General features: G+C 42.0%; 1 protein-coding gene across 1 annotated transcript in view; it reads left to right on the top strand.

Moving 5' to 3' along the window:
• The window catches only part of LOC133353066 (adhesion G protein-coupled receptor B3-like), a 176,243-nt gene that overhangs the window by 126,507 nt on the left and 31,890 nt on the right, over window positions 1-17,846 (top strand). The window contains 3 exon segments of the mRNA XM_061569166.1: window positions 4,230-4,299; window positions 12,176-12,242; window positions 12,732-12,817. Coding sequence (XP_061425150.1) covers window positions 4,230-4,299; window positions 12,176-12,242; window positions 12,732-12,817 — 223 coding nt within the window.

Below are 17,846 nucleotides of genomic sequence, written 5' to 3'. Positions count from 1 at the left end.
ATCATACTGAGCCTCTGAAATCAGACAAAAGCAGACAGAAATTAGAGTGATTTGGTAAATTCCGGCTAAGTTGTCGCAATTCGGCCGGTGCCACGTTTCCTCGTCAGCCAGGCCAATTCGGATCGATCTCACGGGAGCTCGCTACGGTGGTCCCCAGCCCACTTCATGGCGCGTGCCACATGCCACTCCGAGCTGGACCAATGCCCGAAACCAGTCGTGACATCACAGGGTCAATGTGGAAAGGAGATACGTGTGAGCCATATCACTCACTTAGTTTCACCTCCCGACTGTGTTTGTGTTGAAACCACATGGCTGAAATTGATATATATATTTTTAAAAAGTAAGTTTAACCATAAACACACAAATGGAACGCACACTTCTTTTGAATCTTGTAAATGAAAAAAAAACACGAGATTTTAAATGTTGCTTCCTGACTGTGATCTCACTGGGCTTGGCAATCCTAACATTAAACATTTATTTTATTTTACTAGGTAAAGCCCATTGAGCTGGCCACAAATGATAGCTCAATGAAGCGACTTATCACGTAGACATTATATAGCAGCCAAATACTCTAAACGCATGTCTCTAAATGTGGATGGAAAAGCCTGGAGGACCCGAAGAAAAATTCACGTGATCACAGGGAGAACATGAAACTCCAAATATACCATGCGACCTCCTGTATACAAGACGAGGTAGTTATCTCATCTCACCACCGTGGTGCGTGACATGGCTGTGCAGGGAAAGTGAAGGGTCCTGGGGCTACAGGGAGAAGGGGTTCAGCCCATGGAGTCTCATGGTTTATGCAGAAGTGTAGGGACATAATGCCTGGGCTCCCGTGCTGGTTCTGAGCCAGAATTGGATCATTCCTGAGCTGACAGAGTCCATCTTCTTGGTTCTTTCGGTAAAGTCACGTAGAATGGGAACAATAAAATTAGTAAAAATAAAACATAATAAAATAATTCTCACGACGTTTCGGCCACAACGCAAGCAGCCGTACTCAGGTGGAGAACAGGTCTGTAGAGAAGACAGAGTCTGAATGACACACCCCAGGCTTGGAGCGTCTATTTAAGCTGGGATGGAGGGGGGGAAGAGCGCCAAGCCTGGGGTGTGTCATTCAGACTCTGTCTTCCCGACAGACCTGTTCTTCACCTGAGGACGGCTGCTTGCGTTGTGGCCGAAACGTCGTGAGAATTATTTTATTATGTTTTATTTTTTTTATTTGATTATTTCCATTCTACGTGACTTTACCGAAAGAACCAAGAAGATGAATCCCTGCAGTCACGAAAGCTTTAAATCGAAATTTGACAGAGTCCAGTTCAAAGTGGTCATGGAAACGAGACATTATTTATGTGCAGAGAGTGCACTTCTAAACACTCGAGATCTAAACATCACACGCATTCAGTGAATCACGAAAACATATTTATTTATCTATAATACATCACTGTATAAAGTCGGGTTTTTTTTATCACTTACAATTGTTCAAACTTGCCAAAAACCATTAATGTGAATCGGAACAAGTTCTGTTTCTCAATGACATTATAAAAACAGTCACTAAATGATACGCTTTTGGAATGTACTGAATCTTGATAGGGGAATTAAAAACCTACATTGCAGGATAAACATTTTAAGAAAGTGAGACGAAGCATTCCCATTCATGTGATTCGATGTGAGGTACACATGCAATATTTAAATGTAACACCCATCATATTTTAGATAAATGCGTTACTTCCAAGAAATCTGTTACATTGGGCACTCCTAAACTTTTCCGACTTGACAATTGCATCTAAACTTCCATGCGCCTTGCATACAATGTAAAGTTATTATCCACACACGCCAAACCTATTCTGCTGGATAGTTTCAGTGTTTGTGTTTAGGCATTGCCCTACCTTCATGCACGATATAATGCATTCCTTATTTGTATTTTTAGCACCAGTAACACATTTTGATGAGCACGCAACACTTATGAAGCTAACCACATGAAAACAAACAGATGCAATTTCGTTTCCCTTCTCTAAAACGTAATCTTTTTTTATTGTTTAACAGCAATGAAGCATTTTGAAGCAATGTAGCACTCAGCTGGATACTTGGACTTGTTTAAATTGTGGGTGTAAAATTTTACTGTGCAGCCTTGGGCTTATCAGACCTTCACTAAATTTAGAATTCATTGTCCACTTTTTTTTTCCAAAGCGATTCAATTAACAATCTGGCACACATCGGAACCAAAATCAAACTTTGTTGTGCAATGAATCGCAAGCCTATTCCGAGGAATTATCAGTCGGGGTCTAACTCAGATTGTCATCATCATCATATTGGGTCGATAAATCAGGTTCAACAATGATTGCATTGTGGATAGACTGGCCCTTGCCTTCAAAGCGTATGAAACACTTAATTTCCCAATGGGTTGTTAGCTTTTTTTGCCAAGTCAACGTAGGCTCTTTGGATATTCTTCAGCTCATTTTAAGGAGCGCGCAATCCGGCGACAGTGGCTGCATGAGCAAAAAAAAAAATCACTCGCTCGCTAGTGGGTGGCTTTGTGCAATGTCTGTTCGCAAACAACACTAAACAATCATCAATTTACACTCGTCACGGTCACAGGCATGAACCTTTTCCCGTTCCGAGACATCTGCAAATTGCAGGGTGGTGGATCCCGTTCACCGCTGAATCTCGGACCACGCAAGTGGTTCGCGTTCATTTTATTTAAAGAGGCGTAGAGCCGTTGTTTTTAAAGACATTGTACTCACCGCAGAGAACTGTAGCAACACGACCGCTGCACTATACTATAGCTGGTACCAAACTGTGCCACGCGCCCTCCTGCATGGCCTTATGGGAGCCTCGGTACCGATAACATTATTTTATTTTGATTTACACATAGGTCATCGATACGGAATGGAAAGAAAACGGGTTAAATACAACCGGCGTACAAACTATAATGCACCGCAGTATATTTTTCCATCAAGAAAGTCACCCACACGAAGAGTAAAAAAATTCCACATTCTATTTATTTTATTCTACATCGATTCATTTCCAAATATTATACAACAGGTGATGTTGAAGCCACATATTCCTTCTTTGTTTGTGTTGATGGATCGTTCAACGCTCTCGGCGAACGACCTATTTTCCCGCCCTGCTTAGATAAGTACCGTACTTTAATCGATATCATAGTGATGTTCGTGAACCACACCTGAGGCATCACCTCCCTAACCCCTAGCACATGGTTTATAGGCTCGTGATAAATGTTGGTAACGTTCCAAACGGTCGTTACGGTTTGGCCACTGTGTTATTGTTTAATACATTATAATAATGAATATCAACACCCTGGCTAAATGAAAGCCTGCCTTCACAATGTCAATCGTGGGCATTGTTTGACCACACTTCACCATGCTGGTAAGAGCAGGTTGGTATAGGGGAGCACTTGAACCGGTTTCAAATATCACTCGCCACCGAAGTGAGCGTGGCCGGCAATCAAATGGGGGTCACCACGTTCATGGCATAGTGCGCTAACTGGCAACTGCGCAGCAACTTTTATCAATGAACCATACTATATAGTGCACATGTATTTCATGCTCATGTGCGCAACGGTCAGTAATCCTGTGCGCGAGGAGATGTGTTGTGTGTGCGGTAGTGTAAGCGGTTAGCGCGCTGCGCTACGAACACGGAAACCCCGAGTTCGATTCCCGCTCACGGCCACCAACACCAGTGGCGATTATCCGAACTGGTGCTTGGGCCTCCCCTAGGTCGACTCAGCCTCAAATAACTACCTGGCACGGCGTGTAAGCATCGCCACTTTGGAGACAAAGGCGGCTGGGCATGATGCTGGCCACCCACCCGCTCGTGTGCCGTGCTGGCCTTCATAGGTGCAACTCGCTAACAGCACTTGCTAAATTTCGATTTAAAGCTTTCGTGACTGCAGGGATTCATCTTCTTGGTTCTTTCGGTAAAGTCACGTAGAAGGGATCGTGCTGTGACGGTTCCACCTGAAGAGGGATGCTTGTGTTGCCTCCGAAACGTCGTGAGAATTATTTTATTATGTTTTATTTTTATTACTTTATTATTTCCCTTCTACGTGACTTTACCGAAAGAACCAAGAAGATGAAGCACTTGTTAAGGCTATAGGGGGATATTTGCCTTTGTGCGTGTGCTTGCTAACAGCCCTTCCCCCAACAGTCTGTTCATGCTATGGGGGGGATCTATGTCTATGTTTGTGTGTGTCTTGTGCCGTGTCCATGCAGGGCTCCCAGCTCTCGTAGTTGCGACCTCGGTGGGCTTCACGAAAGCGAGCGGATACGGCACGGCCAATTAGTGAGCATGACACCAGCACCGCCGCCACCACCACGGTTATCACCACACAGTTCCTCTTGTTTTGCCTCCAAATTAGCAACTCTGAGCTGATGCATTGACACGACAATGTAGATTAAATATTATAATCAGGGGAAGCATAGTTTATTGGCTTTAAGTGAATGATTGAATCTTTTTTTTGGAATTGTAGTTAGTCGTCAATGCGACCATGAACATGTCCTACAAGAATACCATGTGTAGTTCTTGAATGGAAGTCGGCAGTGATTGTCCTATGCAGAGACTGCGTCATTTTGTCTGAATGTAGAATTTCTAACCCAGAACCCAGGGCTACCTCTGTGAATTTTCAGCTGTTTTTTATTGTACGTACGCGCTGTATACGTATGTATGTTTGTTGAACAACTTTCGCACCGTACGTAGCCAAGCACGCGAGTCCGTGGTGCGGGGGGGGGGTAGGAACAACAAACTATACACACAATAAAATGTGATTTTCCTTTCAAGAGAACATTCAAGTTTTTTTTAAATGGACATGATTGTTCAAAATAACAGGTGTGTATGTGAACACCTAGTTAAAATTCCGTATTATTTTCCATGCATAGAACATAATTGTCGTAATTAATATTTTCTGAAAGAGTAGTAGTATTTTTCGATTTAAAGCTTTCGTTACTGCAGGGATTCATCTTCTTGGTTCTTTCGGTAAAGTCACGTAGAAGGGAAATAATAAAAATAAAACATAATAAAATCATTCTCACGACGTTTCGGCCACAACGCAAGCAGCCGTCCTCAGCTTAAATATACGCTCCAAGCGTGGTGGTGTTCATTCAGACGCTGTCTTTCCGACAGACCTGTTCTTCACCTGAGGACGGCTGTTTGCGTTGTGGCCGAAACGTCGTGAGAATTATTTTATTATGTTTTATTTTTATTATTTTATTATTTCCCTTCTACGTGACTTTACCGAAAGAACCAAGCAGAGTAGTAGTATATTGAACATATATATTTCGCACACATATATATGGCACTTAAGTTTATCCAGGTAATGTCTTGCTCATGAAAGTGGGCACACTAAGCTCTGTATAAATATAACCGTGCCGTTACTTGACGACGGGGTTAAATAAAGATGCGTCTACTGATTTATTGTCGCGGGGATCTAGGCAAAAGAAGATTGGAAGATTTGTCTTGCAGAGGATGGCATTCTTAATGGCTCCTTTGATACAGAGTAAATGCCAGGAGACGGGAAATGGCTGATATCTCTCCGCTGTTGGAAACAAACCACACAAACGTTTGGCCGACGCTGGCATGTTTACTTGGTTCAGGACTCAATCGGATTTTTATTCCAGTCATTACGATGATGGCGACAAGGGAGGTGCAAGTTCACAGGACAAAACAGTTGCAACAGGCGTAATTGTCGTGGATATTGTGAATTATAGTTTTATGTTTGTTTTAAAAAGTTCTTTAGTGGAAGGCGACTGGAAAAAGTGGAAGTCATTTCGCATTAAACAAAAGGTAGCTTTGTGGTTTAAAATGTTGGAATGCAGCCAAGAAAAGAGGCTCGAGACAAATTTATATTATTCATAATGGAAACAGTTGCGTAATGAAAGTATTCATGACTTTTACATTACATGCAGTGTAAAGTATTCCCTCACTTTTAGCAACCAGTTTCACAGACGGATACAAATAAGTCATTGTGGCCACAAGCACTTAACAGGAACGATGATGGACTAAAATATCTTGATTTAAAGCTTTCGTGACTGCAGGGATTCATCTTCTTGGTTCTTTCGGTAAAGTCACCTAGAAGGGAAGTAATAAAATAATAAAAATAAAACATAATAAAATAATTCTCACGACGTTTCGGCCACAACACAAGCAGCCGTCCTCAGGTGAGAATTATTTTATTATGTTTTATTTTTATTATTTTATTACTTCCCTTTTACGTGACTTTACCGAAAGAACCAAGAAGATCAAATATCTTGGTTCAAGTTTTAGTCAAGGAGCTTGAACTTGGTTCATTGCTTAGCCTGGCAGCTTGCTTTGTGTGAAGTAAATTGTAGGTGCCTCCACCCGTTCGAAGAAATCATCGAAGAGCTGCATTAAATTCACGTAAATTATAGCATGAGAATGAAACAAATTATTTACAGTACCTAGACAATCCTCACCGAGGCCCAAGACTATTTTTAGTTGGGTCCTGCATGATGATGTTTGGAGTGCCTGGAGAAAACTCACCAGGCACACGACTGCCTCATAGCCGTTTTTTATATTCTGTTTGGCCACACTGCCGTTTTTGTTTAATTCTTTTGTATTCATTGTGCCCGTGCACCACTGCCAACGGCAGCATCTCTATGTAACTTGTTTCAAACGTAAGCGATGCCTTCTCATTCGTTCCGTGTTATAAAGAGCGCCGTGATAGCAAAGCCAGACCAAACGTCTCGCGCTCCCCAGCGCTTCAACTCACAGCGAACGCCGTGGCCGACGTAACACGTCCTACGGTATTTACTGCGCAGGAGTTTGCTGATCTCTCACAAATCCGCTGCTTCGGCACCGAGGCTACTATCCGGCCCACCTGATCTAGCCACCCTACGTCAACTCCAAAACAGATTTACGGCCAGCGTTTTGCTCGGGATACCCGGCGGGAAAATGCAATTTGTATCGATGAGTCAAAAGTTCTCTACGCTAGAAACGGTACCATTAAATCCTAAAAATAAACTCGTGAGTGGAAAGTTTCAGGGCTGTGGAGGAGGAAAATGGATGTAGTTGTATTGATTATTAAATCTTTTACAAGGTGTCTGGACTCTGTAAGGTAGTCGGCATGGTCAGAGATATGTTTGGGTCTATTTCTCAAAATAATATTTATTAGCCAAGTGGTGTTGTCTTCTTGGTTCTTTCGGTAAAGTCACGTAGAAGGGAAGTAATAAAATAATAAAAATAAAACATAATAAAATAATTCTCACGACGTTTCGGCTACAACGCAAGCAGCCGTCTTCAGGTGAAGAATGAGACACTGCCAAGCTAGGAGCTTAGTGTCTCATTCTTCTCATTCTTCACCTGAAGACGGCGGCTTGCGTTGTAGCCGAAACGTCGTGAGAATTATTTTATTATGTTTTATTATTTTATTACTTCCCTTCTACGTGACTTTAACGAAAAAACCAAGAAGATGAATCCCTGCAGTCACGAAAGCTTTAAATCGAAATTTAAGTGGTGTTGTATTTTTTTGGAGGAATCGCTCAGTTGATAGAGCAGGAAAGTCATGAACGTCTGGGCTCAATTCCTGTTCAGGGTTAATTGAGTGCATCATCATCATCATCATCCCTCTGGAGTCCCTAAGACTGCCCCCTTGATGGTTACTTTGAACTCCGGTCATCCTAAAAGCGGCTTTTGGCTCGCCATCCAACAAAGACGGTCACTGCATCGCACGCTTTCAGATGCGCTTCTGTGGCCGTCTGGAACACTCTTCTTTCCGATATTAGGAAGCCATTGGAGCTATGCATTTTTAGATAATCTAGATTGAAAACTCATTTATTTAGAACAGTTTTTTGTGTTTAGGTTGTTGTCCTTCCCGCGCACCTCCGATTAGCACGGTTGGCTACATACGGTGCGACAAAATTTCACCATACATACATACACCTTACATACATACACACACCTTACATACATACATACACACCTTACATACACACCTTAGCGGAGTGTGATCATCCTCTGGAGAGACTTTAGATCACCAGAAGAGAGTAGTAGTGCCCAATGCTTGTTTGAGCACGGGGACACTGCCTAACATTAAATCACCCAAAATGTTCCCACTCTCATCACATCTCAGAAGCCAATCAGGCTTGAGCCTGGTTAGTACTTGCATGAGAGACTATCTGGGCATACCAGATATTGTAGGATTGGTTTTGTGAGGTGCGCAGATGATGGTAGAATAGTAATTGGATTCTTCAATGTATTTGTGTGAAGCTTTGAGTGTTGCCTGCTCATATGCATTGGTTTTCCCCATGTTCTCTGTTTTCCTCCGCATAAGCCAAACACCCATTAATGGAATTGGCCAGCCTTTCCAATTCACGATCCCCCTGAGTGCTGAGACTTATTTGAGCATTTCATGGGTAAAGAGCATTATTATACTCACGACCACTCTCTAGAATAATAATAATAATGATGATTTACACTGGAAAGATAATAAGCTGAATGGGTCCCAATATGAGTATGGTTTTTTTATGATGTTTGTTGACTTTGACATACAGAGGAGCCTGAAATAAAGTGGCTCCATCATGCGTATGTGTAAGTTTCTCAGATTATATTGTTAACCATGCGAATAGAACTGGGGGGGGGATGGAACGGTGGCACAGTGGTTTACGTGGTGCGCTATACGTTCACGTTCATTTGTTCGTTTCTCAGTCCACTTGCCCTGTTGAGGGTCGCAGCGGTAGCATGTTGATATGGGCGGTCGAGACCTTCCTTTCCCTATTCATATTCTTAGGTTTTTTCGGTAAAGTCACGTAGGTAAAAAATTTTAATTAATAAAAGCAAAATAAAAATAAAATAAAAATCACGACGTTTCGGAGGCAACACAAGCTTCCGTCTTCAGGTGGAACCGTCACAGCACGATAGCTGTATCAAGTGAGAGAAATTCCAAGATTACCTTGTTATCTCGGCATCTCTTGAGGAAGGCCAGCGTCTCGAGAAGCTGTGACTTCTTGTCTCGTTGTCTGTTAAAAACTCTAACAGATAGGTGGAATTCCTCCCCGTAGAGGGTATTAATTCTAGATTTGAAGCTTTCGTGACTGCAAGGATTCATATTCTTAGGTTTTTTCGGTCAAGTCACGTAGAAGGGAAATAATAAAATAAATAAAAATAGAACATAATAAAATAATACAATTCTCCCTGGTGACAGACCCTAGCTGTTCCTGGGGAATTCCCAGGCGTTCCCATGCCATCCGAGCAACAGAGTCCCGCCAGGGTGTCCTGGGCCTGCCCTGGGGTCTTCGCCCCGTGGACCGAGTCCGATTGTCGACCGGGGTGAACGTCAGTGGCACACGATAGCTGAATAAGGCCTGGGCCTCCCATTCACCAATCTTGAACTGAGCTGTGTGGCGAAGTGCAGTCAAACAAACCCCTATCACAAAAGGGACGGGTTGGCCTTCATCCAGCAGTGGATTGACAAAAATATGTCATTCATTATTATCATTGTTATTATTATGGATGTAACTAAAACTTTAATTCTTTTTTCTGTTTAATTGAGAATATTGGTTGTATCTCATTCATTTTCGTCGACGTTTTTTGTTGTACGTAACTTTTCTTTTCAGAGGACGGTTGATATGTGTAAGCAGGCTTGACATTTTCCGAGAAATGTCACCATTAAAAAAAAACATTGAACTTTGAGGAGGAATTTTAAAAGCACTTTAGTGGGTAGCATTTGAACATTAATCAAAGTGGTGAGATGAGAATTAGTTGCAAGCACTTGTCCTGCTGCCATTTTAAAACAGACGAAAATTTTTTGACTGAATATTTAATTGAGTTTGTGAAAGAAAACGCCAGAGTTGTAAAACATTCCTGTCAAAGGCTCTCATCCTAATAAAAAAAAGAGGGGAAGAGCTCATAGGTTTATTTTTTTGTCACAGCATCAATACAATGTATTTTAGTTTGCCTTCATTACTATGATTAGAATTAGACGTTATACATACAGTAGACTCGATTATCCACGCTAATGGTGGGGTAGACAGCTGCGAATAATAAAAATGGCGGATAATAAAAAATATATATATACATTTTCCATGCATTTCTATATCGATGCGCGTGCTCAGTGACAAAACTTTCCTGCTTCCACGCAAAAGCATCGGCCCACTAAGTGAGTCGCAGAGCCACGCCCATCAAAATCAATCAAACTCCGCCCACTGTTGTAAAAATATGCAACTACTGTACTGCAGAGGCAGTCAAGTGGTTTTCAGATTAACTGGAGCACAATTTTGTTCGGATTGAGCACGTGACTTGTAATACACATTTCCAATAATAACTATATATAACTGTTTTTAGATTATTCATTTGGGATTAAGGGAAAATCGACGAGTTTTTAATGTGTGTAAAAATTTCAGGTGCGCGGTTAATCCACAAATCTGAATCTGATCAACCGCACGTGGATAATTGAGAGTCTACTATATATGTGATTCTTTCATTCACAATTAAACTAAATCTGCAAAGTCAAATCTTGGTAAGTGGATGGGTTGAAAAAATAGGGAATGTGATGTTTCCACCATCAGCTCGGGGTTTCCAGCGCATATTAAAGTTCACCAAATGTCTCATTTGACTGCAGAGGTTACGTGTGTTTGTCGTAAACCGAATACTCACTGGAGAAAAGGGTAGAGTTGACTGCCCAGTAAGGTTGTAACGATTTCCGTTTTCACGATTCAGCGTGGTGAGTGCCTCCTGTGGCTGAAGAGTTGTGAATTGGTCACTTAGCGTGTATGTGCACTGAAAAAAAAATTGGGGGGATTAACTTGTAATGTGTGACCTGGTAAAAGTTTAGTTTTTAGTGAACTTTTCCAGTTTTTACAGTATGTAGAGATAAACAAATTATGTATCCCTTTTAAAGTAACTCTTTAAGAGTTATTTTACCACGATAAAAAACTTGACTTTACAAGTCTTTGCATGCATTGTTTCTGTAAAATGTCTAGAGTGCCTGCAGAAACCGCCTAAGATACCCCCGTGCACAGTGAGTGTAGTATAATTTAAATATGTCAAGTATATTTTGTTTAAACAGGTAAGACCTCAAGCGACCAGGATAGTCTAATTTGCAAGAGTGACCTGGGGCATTATTCTTCCAGTTGGCAGAGATGATCACTATGTTGATTCTGAAGAGAGCACAGTACTTTGTGGTGTATTTTCGAATTTGACAATTTTGGACCCTGGAACCAGCATACAATGGACTCCTGTTGCGAATTACGTCAGAGGATCATTCACTTCCACTGTGTAGCAGGAGGGCACTCAGTATTACGATTATTGCACCCAGTATTAATCAGGGTGGCCACTATATTCGAACCGTTTCTTTTAGCAACAAAATCTACTTCTGTGGGTGTGTAATATTAAATTTTTGCCCAACTCTGAAAAACATACATACTTATACGTGTGACCCGATGCACGTCTTTTGTGCGTAAGAATGTTTTGAGGAATCGATATATTGTAACACCCCTAGCGTCTAAGTCGATAACTTAAACAACGACATCAACAACTGTAGAGCATGATTTGTGAATATAGATCAGACTCAGACTTTAATTATTTCAGCTCGGTGAGGTCCATTGAACCAAGCAGCTCTTTGTACAAGGACAGCAAGATTGATTAATGCTGTCGCAGCACCCATATTCCAAATGCTAAAAATTACCAACCACAATTTTTTTGTTTAATATGTAGGCTTGCGTGACTAATATCCATAATAGAGGTTTTTTTGGGTTAGATCACGTAAATATAAATGTGTCGTTAAACCTGCCACCACCCTGATACAGCCATTTAGTGAGGCTCTTGCCTGATAATGCAATTTGTAATTACTGTCGAAGCTTCGTACTCGAATTGTGGGTTTACTCTCCAACACACCGGTGTGCTGAACTAGTAACAAATTGTCACGTTAATAATTGGCTGCTGTCAGATGGTGGCGGGTTTTACAGCACATTTATATTCACGCGATCTAACCCAAAAAAAACTCTATTATGCACACATTTTTACGAAAAGTTAATAAGTTTGACATTTGTATCATCAGCCGCTTGCAACCAAAGGTGTTGTCTCGAAAATTGCTTGAACTTGCTTTCACAGTAATATAGGACGTAAATTAATGGAATGTATCGCTGCATTGTTAACCACTGAAGATGTGTTGTTAACGGTTTTGTTTGTGTGTTTTGTGTCCCACTAGTTGTTGGCTGTCTCTTGAGGGAGGCCTGCTTTATTCATTCGTTGGACCAGCTGCTGCTGTTGTCTTGGTAAAAACACAATATCCAAATGCTTTCACGTTGACTTAGATTCAATGCAACGGAACAAGATAACAGCGCCACACATTGAACTACCTCCGTGGGCTATATATATATATAAATATATAATTCCCGATCTTTTCGGGGGGGATTACATTTTTGATATTTACATAATGGTATAAATGTCACCAAAATATGAACGACTGTCATGCTGAGTGTATTCTTTGACAGTGCTGACCTTATGTTTTTAAGTATGCGTCATATTATTTTAGAGACGTCATCACGATTGCACCGTTGAAATCACACGGATGACATGTCGTTTACAACAAGTCCCAGTTCCTTAAAGTGGCTGCATTGCTTTATGTACACAATCCTTCCCCTTGATTGATTTTAGGGGCTATCAGACCTGTATGGATGAGCTTGCATGGATTTGTAAACGTAGCAAGTGAGGGTGATCTGGATTCCTGTTGTGTGTGTGTGTGTTTTTTTTGCTTTGTACAGGTCAACATGGTTTTGGGAATTCTGGTCTTTAACAAGCTCGTGTCCAAAGAAGGCATTCCTGATAAAGAGCTGAAACACAGGGCAGGGTGAGTACCCATCAACATTTGCACAGTTTAACACATAGTAGGCTTTTGTGACCAAGGTTTTTTTTAAATCCTTTATATTAAGTTCGCTTGCTTGCGCGCTTACGACCGTGCAAATCTTTCGGTCAGTTTTTTAACCCACTTCCCGTGATCCAATCGAGCTGACATTTTGCACACAGACTCGTTGTGCGTGACAATTTATTTTCGTGAAATTTTTTTTCCAAAATGTTACACTTTTTAGGAAAAAATTAATTATATTTAATTACCAATTGCTTAATGGTGGCAGGCAATCATCTGACCCATAGGTGGCAGCCATCTCAAGCCAGAGGAGGAGAGGACTCTAGCCGCCACGCATATAAAGGATTTATAGTGAAAAACTTAGTTTTTACGGGTAAATTTTTTTTGGGTTAGATCATGTAAATATACGACTCTGCTTGTCGCCTCATGATGCTAGTTGTAATTACCGGCAAAACGTCGTACTCGAATTGCCAGTGTTGTAAGTCTACTCTCCAACACACTGGTGTGCTGAACTAGTAAGAAATTTGAACGTTTTTTTTTTACGTGACAAACCTTCTAATTAGCTGTATCGGGTGGTGGCGCGTTTAATGACACACATATTTTCGCGATCTAACCTAAAAAAAACTATTGTGGCTAGCATTTGCAAAACGGTGTTGATGCTTAACACTGAACTTCAAACATCTCACTCCAGTTGCTGCAACAAGCTGGGGTGACATTGAGTGCCGCTCGCGTGTCGCTTGCAAGCCACCATGCTCTCGCTGGGTCACGTGAGACACATTTTGGTTAAAATACTCTGATGGTGCGGTCTGTTCTGCTAAAACGCTGCGTGTTTTCACAACGCGAATTGGATATGATGCGATGAACGTGTTAGGGAACATATTCTTATGTTTTGTCGGTAAAGTCACGTAGGTAAAAAATTTAAATTAATAGAAGTAAAATAAAATAAAAATGACGACGTTTCAGAGGCAACACAAGCTTCCGTCTTCAGGTGGAACCGTCACAGCACGCTTGCTGTATCAAGTACTTGACGGTTCCACCTGAAGACGGAAGCTTGTGTTGCCTCCGAAATGTCGTGATTTTTATTTAATTTTTATTTTATTTTACTTTTATATATTTGTATTTTTTACCTACGTGACTTTACCGAAAAACCGTAAAAATATGTGTTAGGGAACATTTTTTTTTCATAACGCGGATGCGAATTGGATATGACGCGATTGAGCAAATTTAACTACGTCGCGCGAGTAGAAATAAGCGGTGGTACGGCTGCATCGGCGTAGCATCGCACAAGGCGGGATGCTGTTGGATGCTTCCAGATGCTACCCACACGCCTCAGTCTTTGTTCAGCCTGCGTACGCATCTCACCCGTGTAATTACGGACTGTGCTTTACCCCTACATTATATATTATTCATTATAACACGATTTTTCCATAACGCGGTATTCTTCAGGAATGCAACTACCACGTTATATGAGAACAGACCGTAGCTTAATTCCATGAATGAATGAGCCTGTTGCAGAAAGACATTACAGCTGCATGATTTGTCAAATCAAGACAAACATGTCTCCCTACTCAAATGAGCAATTGGAGGATGTAGCTCCTATTCATTGACTAACCCGAGCCAGTGGGGGAAATTCCACGTTTCTCTATGGCATGGGCTAGTTTCCCTACGGAACTACCAATGTTGATATTATCATCCCTCGGAGAGAAGAATAGACAAGTTGACCTTTGATCAGGATTTCAACTTGTAAACCTCTAATTATGAGAATGTCAGAGGCGAGGACTGCCGTAGTGAGAGTAAGGAGAGATTGTAGTACCCTGGTTTATTTTAAAACCCACGGGAGGCTGGCTACTGATGGCGGGGGTAGAATTGGGGTTGAGCTCTCAATAGCTATTAAATACCCCACAAGGCCAGTATTCCTGATAGCCTCTTACACGAGCTGGATAGAGATGAACACGGTGAGACGACATCAAGGAAACACCACGAGAGTGTTGTGCTGAGAGGAAGTGCTGGCCCTCGGTTGACCCACTGACCTCTGACCCCAGAGCTGACACTGAAGAATAGAAGGACGATTGATCAGAGCACCACATCGCTGGATGCGATGTTGTCAGAGCAGCAATATCCACGCGGGACGGCGCACAACTGCGATGCAGCATTGCGGAGGCAAGCAACCGCTTCCACAACGTGTTATTTGGGTCTTTCGGTAAAGTCGCGTAGATAGGTTCAAAGAAAATAACGAAAAAATAACAAAAAACTACGGCGTTTCAATCGCAACACAAGCGATCGTCATCAGGAGGGAAAAAAACGTCGTCGTTTTTCGTTATTTTCTTTTAACCTATCTACGTGACTTTACCGAAAGACCCAAATAATATGAATTCCTGCAGTCACAAGAGCTTTAAGTCAAGACTTGCACACCAGCTGGGCTGCGTTGTGGTCGTGGTGGGGGGGACAGCAGTGCAGTGAAGACCAAATGCAGAAGCTCCCTGGCTTCGATCTTTGGCAAAGCCTCTGGGGGGCCACAACCCTATAACCGCATCCACTGCACAAACCCTGGCAGCACGTGAAGATGACTTGATGCGCATAATGGAAAATAAAATAAAATAAAAACTCTCCGGCAGCATGCAGCGGCTGTGGTCGCCCACAACAGAAGCATGGAGCATCGGACGACTCAATGCCATTTTCATGAATAAGGAGGCATACGGTGCGAAAGAAGCTCAACATACATACATACATCATAACGGCGATGCACCATTCCGCTCCTCCTGATGCAATTATTCGGCTCATCCACCTCAATGCAAAGTTGCAGCTGTTGCTCTACATCAACATCATCCATATGCAGAATATGGCTGAAGTACAGACGATAAATGAGTGCATAGCCAATGTATGCAGATCTTTGAGTGTCATCGACTGGTATTTCAGGGATTTCGCTGGGTCGTCTGGCTTCCTCCCACATCAAGAACACTTTTCGGGAAAACATTTTTAACCCACCTAATTAAAGGGCTTCTTAAAAAAGTTTTGAGATGAGGCTTCTCTGGATTTGTAAATAGACTAAAGAATAATATAAATAATTAACAAGCACATAGGTTATATTGCAAAAGGGAGCTGCAGTGAAATGAGGCCATCTGGTGTAGTCTTGGAGCGACGAATAGCCCAGGTTTTGTGCACAGATACACATTTCAGATACCTGGTACTAAGTGGTGCTTGGGGAGAAAATTGCCACAGAAATTCCCTTCCCCTGGTTTTATTAGACTGGGGAGAAAACCAGGACAGCACACTGTTGTATGTTCTGAATTCCCCTGGCAGAATATTGTATATCACAATGACATTCCAACTTGAAAGGGAAAAAAAAGTATCCGTGTCAAAGTAATCAGGAGTACTGCATAACATCAACGTTGCACTTGGGTGAGAATGCACGCTTTGCATGCGCTATGTGTGCAAAGTGCTTTTTGAATTTATTTCTTGAACAAATGTTCGTTATTTACATTGTCGTTACTGTGATTTTTGGCCATGCCAGACACTATTTCCTATAAATTAGAACAGTGTAGCCTATAAGGGAATAAATAGGCGGATGTTGTTTAAAGATATAAACATTGTCTTTGTAAATAACCCATTTTATGGGAGCTCATAGGCCACCTATCACTACGCTCAGGATATATTGTCTCCATCTGGCCATTCGTACATCTGAGGACACTTCACCTGTTTTAATGAAAACTACAAACCCCTGATTCAGCCTCTATGAAATATCTGACACAGCTTATCAATACCAATATCCTTCTCCGTGTAAGGGTCATGTAAGGACGCCTCAAATAAATTAATTAAAGAGACTGCGCTAGCTCAGCTGTTCGATGAGGAAGCAAGGGATTTGATGAAGGCGAGAGAGAGAAAGGGGCAGGATTGGAAGACAGTTGGGGAAGGCATGGTTTAGAAGGAACATTCCAGGAGGTTGGAGAAGAAACAGGGCAGAAGGAATACAACCGGGCCGTGACGTAAGCAATGGGGTCTTGGAGAGATGGTTCAGTGACAATTATCTGAACCGGTCCTGTGCCTCCCCAACATCGACTCAGCCTCAAATGAGTACCTGGTCAGGTTTGTGAACATCTCCACTTTGGAGACAGAAGGCCGTGGAGGGGTTAATGGCAGGAATGTTTGCAGGAAACTACCACATGGCCTCAGACAAACACAGATGGATCAATGTCTTGGCTACGGAAGCCTACGTTTTAAGTGATGCCGAACTGCTTTGAATCCGATCGCCGAACGAAAACACTGCTGTGGCATGAGGCCTTGCAGTGTTGTACATCGTTGCATTGCTGGGAAGTTCACGGAGCCCAGGCTCACGGACAGAAATAGTCACAGGACTCTGATCCTGTGTGGTCGATGGGGGCGCCTGGCATGCAGCGATAGGGCACCAGCAGGAACGCAGGGATTTGGGGCTACCTGGAGCCGGAGACATTTTTTAAAATTTAATGCCAAATTGTGTTCTTTTGAGGCTGTCAGCATCATCGTTTGTTTCATGTTCTGTAGGCCCAAGTTCAAATACAGCTGATGAATTTCATTAACCTTTTCGGAAATTCAGTTTCATATGTAAATGTTTATTATTATTCATATTTATACTTTTTGGGAGATAAATGCAGAATGTATACACAGCATATAGTTTTTTTTATTTTACCCAGGAAAGCGTGAGTCTGACGATCCCTTAGTAAGGAGATTATTACCTGCCATGTTTGGCCAATTGATTATTGAGCGTTTTGTACAGGGGAGGAAATGGGAGTGTACACTCTACGGAAACACAACAATGTTCTTGTACTAGCAATGCCTCCTCCTACTGACTACTCAACCGTCCATTTGAGTGTTTCGTGTTTGTTTGGTGTGTTCATGATCCAGCAACCTCACATCCGAAGCGTTGGGTTAGACATGTACTTCATTGTTAATGGGATTCCTTAAACTATTGCTCTGCTGGGTAGCCCTGTGGCCAAGTGAACTTGACTCAAAAAAAAGTATCGAGATCTCATCCCTTGGT

This window comes from Lethenteron reissneri, chromosome 42, assembly GCF_015708825.2.
Source record: "Lethenteron reissneri isolate LAM-NWPU_2019-01 chromosome 42, ASM1570882v1, whole genome shotgun sequence".
Classification (NCBI taxonomy): domain Eukaryota; kingdom Metazoa; phylum Chordata; class Hyperoartia; order Petromyzontiformes; family Petromyzontidae; genus Lethenteron; species Lethenteron reissneri.
Note: the sequence above shows the minus strand (reverse complement) of the source record. Positions and strands in the feature narration are given on the sequence as shown.